The following is a 21,919-nucleotide window of genomic DNA, read 5'->3' as shown; positions in this document are numbered from 1 at the left end:
AGAGCCCTGAACTCAAATCAACATGTGAAATGACTGTGCAAATGGGGTGATTGTGTGCAGTTAAACTCTTATTCTAAACTAATATCACATGAGCAAGAGTCTGTTATGGTATTGTATACACAGCAACAGCACAGATATTAGTGTGAAATAGTTTTTACACAACATTTTACAAGCAAAGCATTCACAGTAAATTATGAAAAACAAACGGTTAACGGGGACATTTCCCATGTCCTCGTAAACTAATTCAGACTGAAACATGTTTTAGAAAAAGCTTGTCAAAAACATTTTTCCTGCATTCTCTCGCTTTTTCTCTGTAACGTTAAATATTGTGGGCAAAATGGCGGACATGGCGGACAACGTCTATTACTAGAAACAGACATGAGTCCTAAATGAGTCATTAAACACACTTTATTAAATAACAAATACACTGTATTAAATGCATTAAATAATTCATACACGACATTAAATGCCTTATAAGGACTGAATATTTATTTACATTTATAGACGCGGCATAAATGTTGTGCCGAAAAATGAGTCCTGCCAAATTATGACCCTCCATTCCCCACTAACATTAGTGGAGTCGTAATCTGTCTGTCCGGGGTCAAAATTCGGCACGACTGTATTTTACAAATTAATAACAAAACATTTAATAATCGAATCCAAATTCAAGTAAAATAAAATGAAGTTCAGTAACGTTACTTGCCGTAATTCCTCAAAAACATCCAGTCAGAGAAACTGACCGACGAGCGCTTTGTGCTACTGACCCACGTTCCAAACTTTCTAAAATGACGTCACAATGATATCTCAGCGTCGATCTGAGCGCTGCTATAAATACTGGCTAAAACCGGTCGCTTTGCTGTTTGCTGCTCATTCTGCTCCTCGCGCGTTTACAGTTGTGTCGACTTGCCGTGATGGGTCAAAAATTGGGCAAATGTGTGAAAACGGACGGCGTTGGCGATCGGAGCGGCGTGTACGAATGTATGGCTGCACCATCGGACATCGACCATCACTCACCTGTGCGTTTTGAGAGACTCCGAGACAAACACAGACGGAGAGCAGGTCAGGATGACAGAAAATTATATAGTCGCTTTATGTACAAATGAACAGGGTCAACTCACTTAGAAATCTGATGCTTTTAAACGTTATGTGAAGTCTCGTCTATGTTTGCATTTGCTGTGACCCTAAATGACAATGTAACGAAGGATTATGACAACAAATAGTTTATTAACGTTAACATATTTTAGACGTGTTATATGTCTAGCCATGGATTATCCAGTTTATACCATGGTTATTTGCCAAGTTAAAGCTTTAACTGGTGTTTACAGTGTCATTTTAGATCAAACAGGTGAAAATGACGGTTATTTTGTCAGTTAATTTTAAATGTAATCAAACTGACTGGAGCTACCGGTGCGTTAAAGGCTTTTAATGCACACCTTACAGCCAATCAGAATCCAGTATTAAAACAGACCATGGTATAAGAATATGTATTTGAATCAAACGTTACCTTTTCAATGTATTCTAACTAATGATCTGTAATATAATGTAAAAATATTTGTTATTGTTAAAGAATGTTAACAGGACACCTGTCCAGCATGCTATTGAGAATCTGAGAGAAATGTGTACAGTAGAACTCTCCTGTCACTTTACAATCTCCTGCTATCAATAGAATTGATTATTAATGTACGTGTTCATTATTTCATGAATTTTAATTGATCTTGTGTTTGATGTGGTTCCTCTCTACAGAAGAGAATTCAATACAGGGTCTCACTCTCAGTGACATGGAGATCCTCAACACTCCACTCATCGAGAGTCCAGATCTTTCTGATTCCCTTGACCGCTTGCTTTTTGGGTTGGATTTAGACAGCGATGCTGTTCAGAATCCAGTCGCAAGCAAGTCGGTCCGGAATGAAGAAATCCAGCCGGCTCAAGCTCATATCGAGTCGGCCGGGGATGAGGACATCCAGCAATCTTCAGTCAATCTGTCTGAAGAAGAGCTGGAAGACTTTGAGACGCCCAGTATGAACATGCAGGGTTAGTTTTACCAACAGAACACAACATACACCTGCACAATTTTGGTCATTGGTAACCATTGGTAACAAGTATATCTAAGGGAAAATATTGTTAAAATAGTTTTGGATGAAGTATTGCTAATGCTTGGTGTTTTATGTCAACTTCATTTATCTTTTAATAGAGATTAACTCCAGCATGTATGCTGTCGGTGAAATGCTGGCTGCAAGTGCTTCTGGAGCCGTCTACGCAGGGACCCGTGTGCTGGATGGCTTGGAGGTTTGATTTTTTACTTGCAGTAACTACCCAGCAAATAGTTTTCATCACATGTTGTGTTCATCTATTTAACATCTCACTTTTTCTTTTATAAACCTTCTCAATGTATCTTTTGTCCAGTTTGATCATTTTTGTTTTTGTTGATCAGGTGGCACTGAAATACGTGTACACATCCAGGCATCTGGATTATGTCAGCATCGTAAGTCGTACCTATTATTTTTCTTATGTAAGATGTTTTATCTTACATAAACAAAATTCCCCTGTCTTCAGCTTTCTCCAAAACTGAGATGTAACTGAGAACTCTATGTAATGATGCTATTGTCTTTCGTCTAGCCGGGTCATCCTGAACCCCTTCCGCGTGAGGTGGCTCTTCAGATGCTTGCCTGTGAGGATGGCCCCCTTACTGAGATTGTCCAGCTCTTGGACTGGCAGGAACATACGGACCGCTACATCATGGTCCTGGAGCACCCTTCTCCCTGCAAGGGTTTGAATAAATTTGTTGAGAGCCAAGGGGGAGAGCTCGACGAGGAATTAGCGAAACGCATCATGTGGCAGTCATCCTTAGCTGCCTACATGTGCTGTGAACAGGGGGTTTTCCACCGTAATATCACGCTGGAGAACTTCCTTATAACAACAGACACCATGGACGTCAAACTGATCGACTTCGGGTGCGGCGATCTACTTAAAACGTCGACCTACAAGACGTTCACAGGTATGTCAGACACGTTTGTATAAATACTTTGTAGAAACAAGATCAGCATTCAGATTCAGTGCTAGGCTTGTTTTTAGTGGCAATGTAAAAGGTAAAATGACATGAAATCTGTTTTCTTCAGGCACAAGAGAATACGTCTGCCCTGAATTTTTAAAAACCGGCGAGTACTACGGAAAGCCAGCGACGGTGTACTCGCTAGGGGTGCTGCTGTTCGCCATGTTGTGCGGGAAATACCCCAGCTCTAATGACCGGCTCTACATCAATGAAAGGGTCTGGTCCAAAGACGGCTTGACTGAAGGTGAGCTCTTCATCAGACCAACTGGAGTTCTGAATTATAGTGGTTTGACTTACAGAATTGAATAAGATCAGAGAATCAGAGCAGGCGTGAAGTTTAAAGTGACATTCAGATAAACTCACAGTTTAAGGTTATAATCGTCTCTTTCTGAACAGAATGCTGCCGTCTGGTTCAAGACTGTCTGCAGGAGGATCCAGAGAAACGTATTGATCTGAAAAGGATCTTTGAGCACGAGTGGTTTCAGGTACGAAGATGTTTATACACCTGACACCCAGTAAAAAAGGGGATTAGTATTAGTCACCATGTAGTTTTTAGAGCATCAGCCACGTACAGTAGAAAACTGACTACATGTTCTCTGTAGAGGCTTCAGTTGTTGAAAAAGTGTTTTTATTTTTCCGATTTTCTGCATGTTTTTTGTTGTTGGTTTATTCTAAAATCTGGAAGTTGGCAAGTCAATTTGTGTCAATATCATATGTAGACAATACACCACTTCATTTCAGAGCAAAGATCCTGCAGACGACCTCCAGATTCCCGTCAACTCTGACAGCCAAGATCAGCCTGAAGAGCAGCTGGAGGATGATGAGGAGTCCAAGGTGTTCATTCGGAGTGAGTTTACTTCCATAATTCCAACATAACATAAAACAGATATAGTCTGAGTCCTTTATTCTGATTGGCCAATAGCTGTGTTTCATTCACACAATGATTAAGTGTATCACTAACACACTCTTGGCAATGTAAACATCTGTTTCTGTAAATTGTTGCTGAATATGTCATTACAAACACGCATATATAATACAGTAATACATATGTGTGTATATAATAACATATTCAGGTTAAATTCGTTTTTTTTAACAACAACAATATATTTGACATTTTTTACAGATATTGTTAAATAGTTTTAGGTTAGTCACAGTGAAATTAAAATTTACAATGTCTATTTTTTCATGAAATATTGCAGTGTTGACTGTAAATAGTTGATCAATGTGGATCATTCTCTTTTTAAAATTTGTGTGCCCTCATAATCTTCAGTTAAAATCTGAAAATGCTCTTCCGTCCTGTAATGACTATCCATCTTAAATGACGTATGTTAGATGGCTTGGGCGGAGCAGCCGTTAACTCCTCCCCTTCAACAGTCAGTATGCTGCCAGTTCCATTTCAAAATGCAACGGCTGTTTTTATAGATCCAATCAATTTGCAGAGAAAGACGAAAGCCACGCCCACTATTTTTCTCATTCTCGGAAGTAGAAACGATCGCAACTTCCGGTTCACGGGGACTTTAAGTATTGCTAATGTTTGGTGATTCCTGTCTGCTGCATTTCTCTTTTAACAGAAATCAATGGCTGCCAGTATAAGGTCGGCAGAAAGCTGGGTCAAGGCGGTTTTGGAACAGTCAATGAAGAGACCCGTGTGCATGATGGCTTGCAGGTGCTCATCTTACTCTACTCTACTTTTTTATTTCAAACCTTAATGTATCCAGTGTCCACGACTTCAGTGCTTGATCTATTGAGACATGACCAAACATGCTCTTTACTGTTGTAAATGTATTATAGTACAGTTCTGTTTAGAATGAATGCTAACAAATCAATTTTTGTTTTGTTGATCAGGTGGCAGTGAAATTTGTCTGGAAGACCGAGTTTGTAATCGATGACTATATCTACATTGTAAGTAGCGTGTGTTATTATTCAATTGCAAACATCATGGTAGCTTTTTTAAGTACACAAACCTAAGTTTGTTTGAGACTGAGCTAAATCCTTTTTTGTCAGTCATCTAATCGTGATAATAATTCTTTCTTCTAGCCGGGGCATCCTAGACCTTTTCCTCGAGAGGTCGGTCTTCAGATGCTTGCCTGTGCGGGAGAACATGTTCCTGTGATCATCCAGTTTCTGGACTGGCAGGACTTTCTGGACCACTACATCATGGTCCTAGAGCGCCCTTTTCCCTGCATGGACGTGAAGCATTTTGTGAAGCAAAATGGAGGCACTGTCACCGAGAAGATAGCGCGGTTAATCTTGAGGCAAGCAGCCGAAGCCGCTGAAGTCTGCTGCAAACGGGGGGTTTTCCATAGGGACATAAAAATGGAAAACCTCCTGATTAACACCAAAACCTTGGAGGTCAAAATGATCGACTTCGGGTGTGGCGATCTTCTCAAAAGCTCGACTTACGAGGAGTTTATGGGTATGTTTTATCACTTTTCTTTATGAACAGGCGTTTACATAAATACTGCCTCTGCTCACTTTTGAAACATCACATTTTTTTTCATGCTTTTCTTTAGGCACATGGAAATACGCTAGCCCTGAATGGCTAGAAAAGGGCGAGTATCATGGAAAGCCGGCGACTGTGTACTCGCTTGGAGTGCTGCTGTTCGTCATGTTGTGCGGGAAATTCCCAGGCCTTCGTGACCGGTTCTTGATCAATGAGTGGTTCTGGAGCAAAGAAGGTTTGACTCAAGGTGAGCTCTTCATCAGACCAACTGGAGTTCTGAATGATAAAAAACAGCAAGTGGTTCGATGAAAGAATTGAATAAGATGATGAATGAGAGCAGGTGTGAAGTTTAAAGTGACATTCTGATAAACTCACAGTTTAAGGTAGTAATCGTCTCTTCCATCTTTCTGAACAGAATGCTGCCGGTTCGTTGTAGACTGTCTGCAGGAGAAACCAGAGGAACGTATTGATCTGGAAATGATCCGTTACCACAAGTGGTTTCAGGTACTTAGATGTTTATACACCTGACACCCAGTAAAACGGGTTTGGTTTTTGTTGTTGGTTTATTCAAAAATCTGGAAGTTTGCAAGTCAGTATGTGTCATTATCATATATTTAGACAATACACCACTTATGTTACTGTTCATTTTAGAACCAAGATCCTGCAGATGACCTCCAGACTCCCGTCCCCTCTGGAAGCCATCACGTCATTCAGTTTCCAGATGATTCTGGATCTAACTTCAATGATCATGTGGACATTTTAATCCTCCACACTTCAGACAGTCAGTCACACACTCTAGACAGTCAGTCACACACTCTAGACGGTCAGTCACGCACTCTAGACGGTCAGTCACACACTCTAGACGGTCAGTCACACACTCTAGACGGTCAGTCACACACTCTAGACGGTCAGTCACACACTCTAGACGGTCAGTCACACACTTCAGACGGTCAGTCACACACTTCAGACAGTCAGTCACACACTCTAGACGGTCAGTCTGAAGAGAAGCTGGAGGATGATGAGGAGTCCAGCGTGTTCGTTCTGGGTGAGTTTACTTCCATAATTCCAACATAACATAACTTCTAAAACAGATTTAGTCTGAGTTCTTGATTCTGATTGGCCAATAGCTGTGTTTCATTCACACCATGATTAAGTGCATCACTAACACACTCGTAGCAATGTAAACATTCTGTTTCAACATAATCAGAAACAGATATTGTTAAAAAGTTTTAGTTTAAATATTGATAATGTTTGGAGATTCAAGTCTGCTGCATTTCTCGTTTAACAGTAATCAATGGCTGCCAGTATGAGATCGGCACAATGCTGGGTCAAGCCGGTTTTGGATCCGTCTATGAAGGGACCCGTGTGCAGGATGGCTTAAAGGTTCGATTTTTTTCTCTTTTTTTCTGTCTTGTGCTCATCTTTTTGATATCTCACCCTATCCTTTTCAAACCTTAATGTGTCCAGTGTCTACGACTTCAGTGCTTGATCTATTGAGACCTGACCAAACATGCTCTTTACTGTTGTAAATGTATTATAGTACAGTTCTGTTCAGGATGAATGCTAACTCAAATCCATTTTTTGTTTTGTTGATCAGGTGGCAGTGAAATATGTCGAGAAGACCAAGAATATAATCGAGGATTATATCTACATTGTAAGTATCTTGTGTTATTATTCAATTGGAAACATCTTCATAGTTTTTTACACAAACAAGTACACAAACCTAAGTTTGTTCGAGACTAAAGGCTAAATCCTTGTTTGTCAATCGTCTAATCGTGATAAACATTGTCTTTCTTATAGCCGGGTTATCCTAGATCTTTTCCTCAAGAGGTCGGTCTTCACTTGATTGCCAGAAAGGGAGATAATGTTCCTGTGATCGTCCAGCTTCTGGACTGGCAGGATTATCCGGAGCAGTACGTCATGGTCCTAGAGTCTTCAGACTAATCCAGATGTGCGGATCCATCTGGGAGAGATTTTGGAGCACGCGTGGTTTTGAGGTACTGGGCTACATGGCTTTGAGGTACTGTGCTACATGGCTTTGAGGTACTGTGCTACATGGTTTTGAGGTACTGGGCTACATGGCTTTAAGGTACTGTGCTACATGGCTTTGAGGTACTGGGCTACATGGCTTTGAGGTACTGTACTAGGTTTGTTTTTTGTGTTCAAGTCTTTTTTTGTGTTTCAGCTTTTTTAGCATCGCAGGTAATATTCCATGGGTAAGATCAATACTAACGTTAACGACAACATACAACAATTAGACCTGACAAACACTGAAGCCATGAGGAGAGTATACAGTATACAGTATAGATGTAAAGATTAAAGATATAAAGCGGTATTTTCGACAGGCAAGCGACACCACACGGTGTCTGTATTATAAACTGCGAATTAACCCTCGCTCGCGTTAAAATCAATGACACGCACACCGTGGAGAGATAGTTTTATAAGTAGTGTAGTTTTGTAATAGTTTCTTTTGTTTTTATCAGCAGGGTTACATTTATAATCTGTGCCCGGTTGCATGAAACCACTTAAGTTAAGAAAACCCTTAGTTACAGGGTTAAGGGAATCCTTAATGAGAAACGGGTTGCAAGAATTAGCCTAAGGGTTCACTTAACCCTCAAGGCTGTCAATAAGTATTTACCCTTAACTGCTTAAGTGATCCCTAAAGTTCTGTTATATGTTGCAACAAAGTTACTTTCTACCTTGTAAACGGTGTGTCTGTATAAAAGATGTTTTATTGTGTACTATATGTTGTGTTTTGGAGACTGCGCACTTGAAATAACTCAAAGATCTGGCGAGAGCACGTCTGTAGACAGCGTCACATGGGGTTGCCTGAGTATTTTTCACTTAAGTGACGACAGGCGGTAAAGGAAAGGTTGTGCGGAAAGCACTAATATGGAGATGGTCTGGGCGTGTTTTATGCAAATGACTAAACTCGTGCACGCGGCCGCTCATTTAGAATACTACAAATTCACTAAAATTAGGACGAGGTTAAAAAAAATCATGTGCCTACGCAAAAAATTCAAATACAAATAATCTACGCAATTATTAGTGAATGAGACCCATTTTTTAAGACATATTTAATTAAATACCTTCAAACCAATGACCAATATAAATACATTCCATGTCTACCATATGCGATATTATGTTGACCAAAAATACGTTCAATAGCACAAATAAATGTAATAAAGCAAACATACTTTTGGCTCCTCCCTTCAGGGGTCGCCACAGCAAATCATCTGCTTCCATCTGTCCCTGTCCTCTGCATCTTCTTTTTTCACCCCAACTACCTGCATGTCCTCCTTCTTAATCCTGTCCATCCTCGTCACTCCCAAAGAAAATCTCAACATAATCTAAACCATATAACATAGCTGGTCTCACTTCCGTCCTGTACACCTTTCCTTTATTTCTTACTGGTACTCTCTTGTCACGCATTATCACTCCTGACACTCTTTTCCACCCACCCCACCCTGCCTGCACTCTCCTCTTCACCTCCATTCCAACCTCCCCATTGCTCTGAACAGATGACCCTAAATACTTAAAATCTGACACTTTTTTCCACCTCGATTGCTTGCATCCTCACTGTTTCACATCCCTTTCACATGCTCCGGCGGCCTTGGTCACCAGTTGGAGTACGTCCCCTATAGAGGGCACAGTTATTTAGTGTCTGTTGTCTATTGTGAAATGTGAGGAAGCTGACAAACCCACTGTCAGTCATATCTTTAGATAACACAAGTTTTATTTTAGGTCAACGATATGGAGCTATAAGGACATTCAAAGTAGTTAAATGGATTAAACAAACTACAGTCTTGATTCTTGCATTCCAGTCATCAGATTAAATACAAAGGATTATCTTTGCCTGAAAAGTTATGAACAGCAGCTACGCTAATTATTTTCTATGTGTTGTTCTGTTTCTACCTCGAGTGCCCATCCTGAGGAAACTAGAGATTACACCAGCTCCAGTTTACATCCAGACTCTTCAGATGACCTCTAGATGACGTAAGCTCTGGTTCATCATACAAAACTGACAAATCTCTACGATCGCTTTATCATTGCTTTAAAATGCACATTATTATTATATTATTTTTCTTTTGCATCTTTCTATAGATAGGAAATTATGGGATGAGAGAGAGGGAAACAGGAGCTGGGAAAGGACCACGAGCTGGGACTCAAACTCAGGTCGCCCAAAGTGCTTCTGCACAACATCGCATGCAGTCCATTGGACCACTGGCTCCGACAAAATGCACATTATTTTTGCTAATTGACCCTTTGCAAAACCCCGCCCCCCTTGTCCTACAAGCTTTCGTATCAGCTATGCGCTCCCAGTGTAAATGTGTGCACTCCGTTGGGAAATAGTGAAGAATTTCTGGAAAAATTACACGCTGATTTCAGACAGAAAGGTCTGCAATATGCATTCGCCAGATACATTCATGATTTGAGATAACTAACAATAATTATGCCTATATTTGCGTCCACACCAGCAGACGATAACGTTATGTTAATTCTAAACTCGCAGGATGCAGTAGGCTACTAACGTTACCGTCACACCAATGGATGCATAGCTAACCTAAATGTGGTGTATTAAGTGTTTATATTTACTCCGAAATTTGTAGTAATGACAATTTTGTAGAGAGAAAGTAACTTCGAGCAGAGTTTTGGTCGGCCGTGATCCTACTTTGTGAAAACGAAGGTAAACTTTTAGATATTAGTGGAGTACAGAAAAGAATAACAGTCCATCAGCGTTTTAATCTTTATTCGTGTTGAATACAACAAACACAGTACAGCTGTTGCTTTACGACTTCATTGCTGAAAACGTCTTTCCTTTAAAATGTCACTGCAAATACTGCCCTCTGAAGGCTGAAGGTGCGCTCATCACATCACAGGGCATGTCTTGCCAGCTTGCTCATACATGTAATATCAGGGCTCGACATTAACGCTTGTCCGGGACAAGTGAATGTTTTGTATGGGCAAGTGAGAGAGAATTTTACTTGCCCAACCGGACAAGTAACTTTAAAAAAAATAACAACAGTGCGACATACGGCTATACTGATTTTGCCAAGTGGTTGATGTCCTTAGGACAACATAATGTTGACCCTGGGACAACATTTAAATCAACCAATCAGATTTCAGAAATAAGTGTACAGTTTATGTCAAGTTTAATCTTACAACCAGGATTAGGTGCTTCTAGACCATTGTTTTTCACTTATCATTTCCCTCAGATTTTAGGGGTAAGTTATGGTTAGGGTTGGGGTTTGGTGTGGGTTTAAGTTTTATTTATAAAAATGTTTATCAACCACTTGGCAAAATCAGGTCGAGCGCGACACAGTTGTGCTCAAAAGTTTACACACCCCTTGCAGAATCTGGAAACAGCTGAAACTTTTGGAAAAATAAGAGGATTTTTGAAAATTAAGGTTTATTTTTAATTTAGTCCTGCCCTTAGCAAGTTATTTCACTAAAGAAATGTTAACATAAAGTTCACACTAAAGAATAATAACAGAATTTCTAAAAATAGCCCAGGGCAAAAGTTTACACGCCCCTGATTCTTAATACTGTATGATGTTACCCAAACAATCAATGACAGTTTTTATGTTTAGTCATAGTTGTTTAAGGGTTTCTTGTTTGTCATGAGTCATTAGACTGTCCACTGATCTTCAAAACAATCACCCAGGTCCTCCACAATCTTTGCTTTTTCAGCATTTCTGGATATTTGACTCATGTCCAGCAGTAACTGTATGATGTTGAGGTGTAAACTTCTGAAAATGGTTTTGGTTTAAATTGTTATTGTTTCATTTATACATCTTATTTCTTCATTTACTAATGTCCTTCAGAAGATTTAAAAATACATAAATGTTTTTCAGCAAAATAAAATATATATTTTTAACACCAAAACCATTATCAGAGGTTTACACCCACCTGACTTTAAATGAATGGTGTTGACTTTGTGGGCAGCACTGGATGTTTCTATCTATTGTAATAGTTGTGTATGAGTCTCTTGACTGTCCTCAATGTAAAAAGAGGAATCTCAACATCATACAGTTACTGCTGGACATGAGTCAAATATCCAGAAATGCTGAAAAAGCAAAGATTGTGGAGGACCTGGGTGATTGTTTTGAAGATCAGTGGACAGTCTAATGACTCATGACAAACAAGAAACCCTTAAACAACTATGACTAAACATAAAAACTGTCATTGATTGTTTGGGTAACATCATACAGTATTAAGAATCAGGGACGTGTAAACTTTTGCCCTGGGCTATTTTTAGAAATTCTCTTATTATTCTTTAGTGTGAACTTTATGTTAACATTTCTTATTGAAATAACTTGCTAAGGGCAGGACTAAATTAAAAATAAACCTTAATTTTCAAAAATCCTCTTATTTTTCCAAAAGTTTTAGCTTTTTCCAGATTCTGCAAGGGGTGTGTAAACTTTTGAGCAGCACTGTACATGTAGAATAATAAGAATAGGTGCATTAGACAGACCTACGTGTTTGTGTGAAGTGCGTTTGTCGTGGTTGTGCTTGTATGTGTGTGTCAATAATCAATAGCGCACCGCAACAAGTCCATGTACGTTAACTAGATGCGAACGCGGAATCCTGTTATTTAAATGTCATCTGGCTGTTCTGCGTGTCTGAGTGAATTATGTGCACAGTTTAACACACAACACAAGTGGTCGAGGATTTAGCTGTGTCTGCACTGTATGAGAATATGAACACATGAACTTCATCTCCAGAGTCGCTCTGAGAGATTTTATTCTGAGAGTTTTACTGTTTGAGTGAAGCTATCTGCAAAAACACAAAAACTCAAGCGTCTTCCCTGAAGACCCGTCAAAATAAAAGTCCTGTTAAACTGAACACTGCCAGTGTAGTGTAGTGTACTATAGTATTTGCTATTGAAAATTGTAGTGCCCTTGTAGTAAATTGATAAACACTGTATACTATATTTACACTATATTATCTAAGAATTTTACTGCAGTTTACTATAGTAAATACTATAGTATACTACAGTAATTTATGTGGACAAATATACCACTATTGTATGGTCAAAAATGAAAAACACAGAACTTAGAAAAATTAAAACAAATTTAGGTAAACTAAAAATGATATAGCCCTAATTGATCTATCTGTATGTAACATTAATGTCATTTGTCATTTACCTGCCTATTCATGGTGAACTGCACTTGCATTTTTTTAATGATGACAACAGACGATTTACTTGTGCTCCTACTGTTTGGCCTGTGCTACCAAACTTTAAACCTCTGTAGCACCAGTGCTATGTGCAAAAAGGGTTAACTTACAGCCTTAGCATAATAATTACTTCTTGCCTTTGTTTAATAGCAGTCACGGAGAGTAGGCCTGTAACCAAATTCAGGCGGCCAAAGCGCACACGAGTTAAAATACTTAGAAGCAAACTTGACCAATCTAAATCCGAAACAATTATATTGAGAAATCAAATGAAATATTTTTTTTTATCTTTGGACAAGTCATTTTTGTACTCTGACAAGTGAATGAAAGAAATTTACTTGTCCGAAGGACAACCACATGTCAAGCCCTGAATATGTAAGTAATACATCAATATATATTATTTTCCGCCTTAAAACACCACTTCCTGAAAGCTTCTGTCTGTAATTTGTACATTAATGATTCCAACAATATCGTGTCTCGTATCTGTACTGGTTTAGTTGTGACGTGAACTCCGCTATTCCCCTTTATTTAGAATGAAGTTATAACTTAGTTATGGTTTATCGTTATAGTGTGAACGTCCATTAAAGCTGGGTATATCTCTCTTGTTTACTATTACCATAATTAAAAAGCTGTTTTTTCATATTAATCACCAAAGCTCTACTACGCCCGGTTTGTCGGACTGGTTTGTTTGTCGGACAAAATGGCGGCCATTCACGAAGCACATAATATCAGTGTTATGATTGGTCAGATCGCCTGTCAATCAAACTGCTTGCTAGGGATGCCACACTTCTCAATATATTATTGAACCGTTCGGTACGACCTCTGCGGTTCAATACGTGCAAGTGAATTGCGGTTTTCCAGTTATGCGTTTAAATTATTTCCGTGCGCTTAATTACACTCTGAACTGGCTCTGTCCGTGTTTGTATGTATGTCTGTGCGCTGAAATAGATAAACGCATCCCCACGAGTAGGCATGTGCCGGTATCAAATTTCCATGCTGCGATTAATTGATTAAGGTTTCGTCACGGTAAGCGGAATTATCGCAGTATTCAAATCTATGAGAAATGCAGGTTGAAAATATAAACCAACTTCAGTGTTTTCCTCTTGATAACAACTTTATTTTAAATAATAAAGAGAACCTCAAACATTTAAATATAAATAAAACAACACACAGTAATGATGTATAAAGTGAGTTTATTCAAACAGAATAAACTGCAAACTGCAAAAGAACAACTTTTGTTAACTGCTTTTAAATATACTTATGTCTGTACAACGCTAGTACTACAATTCATATTTTTATTATTATTGTTTGAATAACAAGCCAAGCTAGTGTGTTAACTATTATAGCAAGCTAAACATTTATAAACAGCAAATTCACTCGCACGTTGTGACAGTGTATGACTTTATTGCGTTCCATCAACGTATAATTAAAATAATTATTCTGCCACACTGTCAAATTTCATTACTTGCATCAAATTTCATTACTTGCATTTCCCATGTGGCATCTCCACATGGGAAATGGGATTGTTTAGATCAGAGTGCGCATTCCTACGCAGCATACACGCAGTGTACTTTTATCCGGTTGATGAAAAATAAACAAATACGCGTTCTAAAAATCAAAATGCTGATCTATATATTTTCGCGGTATTTGAAAGTGCCCGCGATAACAACATCGCGCGAATCCATTACTGCGGTTAATCGCATTACCGAATATCGGCACATGTCTACCCACGAGTAACATCTAATAGCGAGTGGTGGTCGGGCGGTGAAGCGAGGCTGCCTGCAACACGAGAAGCAATGTACTGTTGAGTATAATGCTGACGAACAGACGCGGGCTGGTTTTATTGTATGCCCGTTGTACTAAAGTGATAATGTCCAAATTTGGCACATCAAGAATGTATTTTTACACTGCATATGAAAGCACCATGTTCACGTTGCTCTCACCCAGCACATGCAGAAAGAGCGTCTACAGCACCATGCCAAAGTCCGTTTAATGAAAGTCATGCCACTCGGTGGCCTTTCGGACAGCTGTTTACGTCATAGCAAGAGCGCCTCCAAGCAGCTATTTAGTATTGCATTTCTTCCAATTTATTGCAAAGGCAGTGGCGCACCTTGTTAAAGGTCTAATCAGACGAGCACTTTCAACAAATTGGTATGATTTATTAGGGTCTTCATGAAATGTCTGGAACATATTTTGCTTAAAAACACTCAATGGCTTTGTAAACAAAACCCTTCTTGCCTCGTCAAAAACGGCTCTCACTAGTGATGGGTCGTTCTTGAACGATTCGTTCATTTTGAACGAATCTTTAATGTGACTCGGGAAGAACGAGTCGTCTCGGGGAGTGATTCATCGCGCATGCGCATTGCGCAACATTCTATGGGTCCTGTGACAAAAGAACGAACGACTCAAACCCGAAGACTCGGGAGGTGAACTAATCAATTCTCTTTCCGGCTCAGACTGCATTGGTAAAGCGTAGGGGGCTGTCACGTGATGAACGAACGACTCAAACCCGAAGACTCGGGAGGTGAACTAATCAATTCTCTTTCCGGCTCTGACTGCATTGGTTTAGCTTACGAAGCTGTCACGTCGTGAACGAACGAGTCAAACCCGAGGACTTGTCAGATAATAGGTGTGGTGAGCTAATCATAGACTAAAGACCCAGGTAAACAATGAATTAATCTTTTCTGTTTTTTATAGCATTATAGTTTTGTATTGTTTGTAATGTGATCAACGTTTGCATAAGTAGTAGATGTGTTAGGAAAGTAACATGTAACATTTTAATTATATTTTGCTAAAATGAACGAAATGAACGATATGACTCGAAAAAAGATTCATTCATTTTGCTGAACGAGACTCAAAGGTCCGAGTCAGTAAAATGATCCGAACTTCCCATCACTAGCTCTCACTAAATCCTTGGTGTTTCGAGTCAGATCCGTGGGCGTGGCTTGTTGGTTTTGACTAAGTCCTTGGTGTTTCAAGTCTTACGAAACCTTTACCCTAACCCACACCCTAACCCTAACCTTACTGTAACCATCTAAACTACCTATGATTGTTAAAATCGCCAAAAAAACACTGTTGCGTGGTGACGTCAGACTCGAAACACCAAGGATTTAGTGAGAGCCCATCAAAAACAGCTATGCTCACAGCAACCCGTTTTGGTGCATGTCTCTTTAACTGATAATGAGTTACAGCGAACCCCACCCCCCTTCTGTCCGGCGTGTTAACACAACACACGTGCAGTGGCAATGGTTTAGCTAAATGATATTTCCTGAATTCCTGTACGGTTAGTTTCGTCTTAAACGTCTCAAATCATTCGTCCGGAGACAAAAAAATCAGTCACAGCAAACAGCTAATGCGCTTACGTTGTGCTTGTATGCTTACCTAAAATCCACGGAATCCACCGCAGATCTCAGCGGATTTACATGGATTTTAGCGCTTGTCATTGACAAGTTATAACGTTACACACACAACGTGAGAGCTAGTTTGCTGTGACAAATTTTTCAGCCTAAGCACGAATGATTTGAGACGTTTAAAACGAAACTAACCCCAGTGTTCGCCCCTGATCATTAGCAAAACAAACAGCTTGCCACAGCTGAACATATTAACGCACATAATGTATTAACATTCATACAGCTAAACTCCAAGTGTCCATCTGCACTTATATACAGTAAGTTTAACACTGGCTTTGAATGTTCTATCAGAACATAGCCCGTGACTGACTTAGCTCCCTTCGCTATCATATGCTAACGTTATCCTCCTATATATACGGCACATGTACGTCAATTCAGACTGTTGATAAATATTACTTACATCGTCAGTTTTGTCTCGTTCAGTCGGTCTCGATCCCTCTTGAGAAACAACTTTGACGCTAATCCTGCTTGTACTGTCCCAGGTTGATAAAGCACTCCGGTTTGAAATGATTCTCGCAAACAAGCAGGTTTTTACTTATGGTTTCTGATGGATTTCCACTAAAAATAAATCCACTCCTGTCTCTTCCGAGGTTTGGACTCTGTGCAGCGACTACATTGCATGTTGTCCACGAACTTTAGCCATGGCGTCATGTACACCGCTGTCGCTTGTGAAAACAATAATGGCGGAGCGCGGTGGGTGGAACTGTGTAGATTAAGGGGCGGTAACATTATAATAAAATCTGCTTTGGACGTCACAATCGGAGCGAAATCTGCACGGCTCGATTTCTCACATGCTTGCAGGGAAAGGCTTACCAAAACAAACTTACTGGGTTCTTATTTCTCACGTTTTCTGGGTTGCTAGATGCACAGGGGACCCGATTATAGCACTTAAACACAGAAAAAGTGGGGTTTTCATCTGATGTCTCCTTTAATATATTATCTTTGGCCTTTCCCATTGAGCGCTAGTGTTTGCAGAGCACCGCACGTTTACTTCCATTACAGCAATCGCAAGTTTTGCATTACGTTATTTTAAATACTCTGATGTGCAAAAATTTCCTTTCATCAGAACTTGATCGTAGGGATGCGTACGTTTCCCATTCATTACTCAAACGCCTCGTCCATTCAGGAAAACCCATGCGAGATCAGCGGAGACAAGCAGTGGTGGAGCTAGAGTTTTATATATGGGGTGGCCAAGGCTACTTCAGGGGGTCCACAGACCATGAGAGAAAATGTGTGTTTAACCCCAACCTGGCATCAAATTATAAAAAAATAAATCCTAGGATTGCTGATAAGAGGTACAAGTGATAATTTACTTCTAAATGTATGTAGATGAAATAAACAATAATTTATAAATAATGAAAATGTTGAAAACATAGCTTAACCCTGATAACTTGTTTAATTTAAACAGAAACAAAGCAGCACCAGAGGTGTCTTTAAACTGATGTGGATCAGAGCAGCATGTATCTGATAAAACATAAAACTCATTCCATAGGACTGCAAGATTAAAAAAATCATTGATGCTGATTATTGCCCTTGATGTTGTCATCTTAATTATTCCTTTCAGATATTAGGATACATGAACACTTGTCACACACTTTACACGCTACAAAACAAGCCGAGAAGCGTTTATGAATTATTGTATTGCTGTTTTATTGCTTTTTTGATTCTCTAAGGAACATAAAAAGCAGTCATTCAAACGGGAAATATGTAGAAAACAAACAAAGAACATCCAACATCACTAAACACTCAATGGCTTCAGGTAATACAGTAAAGAGTCTGACTAATGAATCTCTTCCTTACATTGTATCTGTACGCGGTTAATGATAAACTTTTTGAGCATGACGCACTTCAGCACAGCTCTTCTTCACTGGTGAATCATTTAAACGGGGGGTGCATAATCTGGCAGGGGTGCATTTCTCGGCACAACACCGGCAGCCCAGCATCATATCGAAAGCCAACAAGCTCCCAATTCGCGTGCTTTTTACCCAGAGCGCCTGGAAGAGGTCTTTAGAAGAGCGAGCTTCATGCTTTTATTGAAAGTTAAGGCTCTCTGTGGCGTATGATACAGAACTTGTTACCACGCTACATAATCACATGTAAAACGTTTTAAAACACATGGAAGCAGATGGATGCAAACTGCGACGCGTCAGTATGGATGCGCTGTGTTTAGCTCCTCATTTCCTTGTGAGCAGTCTTTCTCGCATATTAAGTCCATAGAGCTGTCAAGGTTGACCGAGGAGTTGTAATGCCGGTATGTAAGCGTCTTGACTACGAACCGAACTACAAAGCTATTAGCAAGACGTTAGTTATGTTCGCTTTTATGAGGTCTAACATTAGTGGAGTCGTAATCTGTCGGGGTCAAAACTCGGCACACAGATTAATAACAAAACATTTAATAATCGAATCCAAATTCAAGTAAAATAAAATGAAGTTCAGTACTTGCCGTACTCCTCAAAAACATCCAGACCACTTTCTGCTACTGAATTTTTTATTTTAGTACAAAAGAGTACAAAACTTGTATAAACATACACAACTCACAACAAAAACAACAACAAAAGTTAGAAGAAAATAAAACACCAATTACATAAAATATTACTTGGGGTATAATTTGAAAAGAATAACAATTTACTTAAAACATTAAGTACATAAATTAAAATAACATAGTGCTTCATATTTTTTGCTTTTTTATATTGCTTCAGTTTGTCCATATTGTTTATCTTTTCACAAATTGTAGATTCAGCCCACCAGAAAAGATATTGTACTATTTAGAATCAATGGTATCTTGTACAGAAATAAAGATGACATCATAAAATTCGATTTGATTTGAAGTTGTAAATAATCTAGAACAAAAATTTGAAACGTCAATCCGAAACATTTTTGAGTATTTACAATCAAAGAAAAGATGTCTCACAGCTTCTTTTGTAACACCACAAAAGTCGCAAGAATTCTCCAGATCTAATGTGAAACGTTCAAATAATACCTTGACACGATAAATTCTGTGTAATATTTTAAAAGATACCTCTCTTACTTTTTATTTATAAAAAATTAATTTGTTATTACCCGTATTTTTTTCCACTTGATATCTTCAAATTTGTAAAACCAATATATTGTTAAATATGGAATAACATTTTGGTTTAAGACATTTCTACTGTATCTATTACTGCATTTGTCTTAAACAATATTAATATCACCAACAAATATAATATTACAACAAACAATCTGTTGTTTGTCAACACTAACAGGGGCAACAATAGAATTTGATACAACTTTACTTGACATTGCACCAATGATAATGGAATATTCTTTTGGTTTCACAGGGAACCTAAATTTGTTAAAAAATTCTACATATGATTAATGCAATCCTTGCTCATTAAGCAGTAAGTTTCCCAGTTTACATGGGATTTTTTCAATAGAAAAATTACATTTTAAAAGAAAATTAATACCGCCTATAGAATCAAATATAAAATTGGTCTTTAATTGGTCTCTTTTAAAGTCTTTATTTTTAATATATTCAATTATCCACCTTATTTTAAACAAATTTTACAGATCTCAATAATCTAAGACGTCAAGACCCCCAATTAATAATATATTTTAATATAATAATAATAATAATATGATAATATAGTGGATTTTCCTCTACCAAATAAAACCATAAAGAATTTTATCAAATTCCTTTATAGTGCTTTTTGGAACATCCATTGACATTGAGATATATACTGACCTTGAAATCCCCTTCGCTTTTGATAGTAAAACATGGCTAAATAACGACAAATCTCTCATCAACCACATACTAAATTAGCTTTTTTGAGATGCCATCACTTGTGTAACTAATAAAAAAAGAAAAGGTGATGTAGGGCACCCTTGCCTTATCCCACGACTCATAACAAATCTCTGACAGGTACCATGAGACAATTGGACTGAACTATTACAACCGTGCTTTGTGCTACTGACCCACATTCCAAACGTTCTAAAAATGACGTCACAATGATATCTCAGCATCAGATCTGAGCGCTGCTATAAATACTGGATGAAACCAGTCGCTTTGCTGTTTGCTGCTCATTCTGCTCCTCCGTTTACGGTTGTGTTGACTAGCCGTGATGGGTCAGAAATTTGGCAAATGTGTGAAAACGGCTGGCGTTGGCGATCGGAGCGGCATGTACTAATGTACAGCTGCACCATCGGACATCGACCATCACTCACCTGTGCGTTTTGAGAGACTCCGAGACAAACACAGACGGAGAGCAGGTCAGGATGACAGAAAATTATATAGTCGCTTTATGAACAAATGTTCAGGGTCAACTCACTTAGAAATCTGATGCTTTTAAACGTTATGTGAAGTCTCGTCTATGTTTGCATTTGCTGTGACCCTAAATGACAATGTAACGAAGGATTATGACAACAAATAGTTTATTAACGTTAACATATTTTAGACGTGTTATATGAATATGTATTTGAATCAAACGTTACCTTTTCAATGTATTCTAACTAATGATCTGTTATATAATGTAAAAAAGCTTTATTATATACCAGTGCTGGTCATATAATTAGAATATCATCAAAAAGTTGATTTATTTCACTAATTCCGTTCAAAAAGTGAAACTTGTATATTATATTCATTCATTACACACAGACTGATATATTTCAAATGTTTATTTCTTTTAATTTAATGATTATAACTGACAACTAATGAAAATCCCAAATTCAGTATCTCAGAAAATTAGAATATTACTTAAGACCAATACAAAGAAAGGATTTTTAGAAATCTTGGCCAACTGAAAAGTATGAACATGAAAAGTATGAGCATGTACAGCACTCAATACTTAGTTGGGGCTCCTTTTGCCTGAATTACTGCAGCAATGCGGCGTGGCATGGAGTCGATCAGTCTGTGGCACTGCTCAGGTGTTATGAGAGCCAGGTTGCTCTGATAGTGGCCTTCAGCTCTTCTGCATTGTTGGGTCTGGCATATCGCATCTTCCTCTTCACAATACCCCATAGATTTTCTATGGGGTTAAGGTCAGGCGAGTTTGCTGGCCAATTAAGAACAGGGATACCATGGTCCTTAAACCAGGTACTGGTAGCTTTGGCACTGTGTGCAGGTGCCAAGTCCTGTTGGAAAATGAAATCTGCATCTCCATAAAGTTGGTCAGCAGCAGGAAGCATGAAGTGCTCTAAAACTTCCTGGTATACGGCTGCGTTGACCTTGGACCTCAGAAAACACAGTGGACCAACACCAGCAGATGACATGGCACCCCAAACCATCACTGACTGTGGAAACTTTACACTGGACCTCAAGCAACGTGGATTCTGTGCCTCTCCTCTCTTCCTCCAGACTCTGGGACCCTGATTTCCAAAGGAAATGCAAAATTTACTTTCATCAGAGAACATAACTTTGGACCACTCAGCAGCAGTCCAGTCCTTTTTGTCTTTAGCCCAGGCGAGACGCTTCTGATGCTTCCTGCTGCTGACCAACTTTATGGAGATGCAGATTTCATTTTCCAACAGGACTTGGCACCTGCACACAGTGCCAAAGCTACCAGTACCTGGTTTAAGGACCATGGTATCCCTGTTCTTAATTGGCCAGCAAACTCGCCTGACCTTAACCCCATAGAAAATCTATGGGGTATTGTGAAGAGGAAGATGCGATATGCCAGACCCAACAATGCAGAAGAGCTGAAGGCCACTATCAGAGCAACCTGGGCTCTCATAACACCTGAGCAGTGCCACAGACTGATCGACTCCATGCCACGCCGCATTGCTGCAGTAATTCAGGCAAAAGGAGCCCCAACTAAGTATTGAGTGCTGTACATGCTCATACTTTTCAGTTCAATTGTGCCAAGATTT

General features: G+C 39.0%; 1 protein-coding gene across 1 annotated transcript; it reads left to right on the top strand.

Annotated features, from left to right (window-relative positions):
* The first annotated feature begins 2,386 nt into the window (after positions 1 to 2,386).
* LOC130550137 (uncharacterized) lies at positions 2,387 to 7,436 on the top strand. The gene is made up of 15 exons (XM_057327555.1): positions 2,387 to 2,482; positions 2,617 to 2,995; positions 3,117 to 3,293; positions 3,446 to 3,534; positions 3,791 to 3,896; positions 4,621 to 4,715; positions 4,895 to 4,951; positions 5,087 to 5,465; positions 5,563 to 5,785; positions 5,828 to 5,832; positions 5,908 to 5,996; positions 6,144 to 6,537; positions 6,781 to 6,875; positions 7,090 to 7,146; positions 7,293 to 7,436. The coding sequence occupies exons 1-15, from the start codon at positions 2,387 to 2,389 to the stop codon at positions 7,434 to 7,436; spliced, it is 2,385 nt and encodes a 794-aa protein (XP_057183538.1).
* Positions 7,437 to 21,919: the final 14,483 nt, after the last annotated feature.

Source organism: Triplophysa rosa, linkage group LG1, assembly GCF_024868665.1.
Source record: "Triplophysa rosa linkage group LG1, Trosa_1v2, whole genome shotgun sequence".
Classification (NCBI taxonomy): Eukaryota; Metazoa; Chordata; class Actinopteri; order Cypriniformes; family Nemacheilidae; genus Triplophysa; species Triplophysa rosa.
This window is presented reverse-complemented; position numbering and strand designations above follow the sequence as displayed.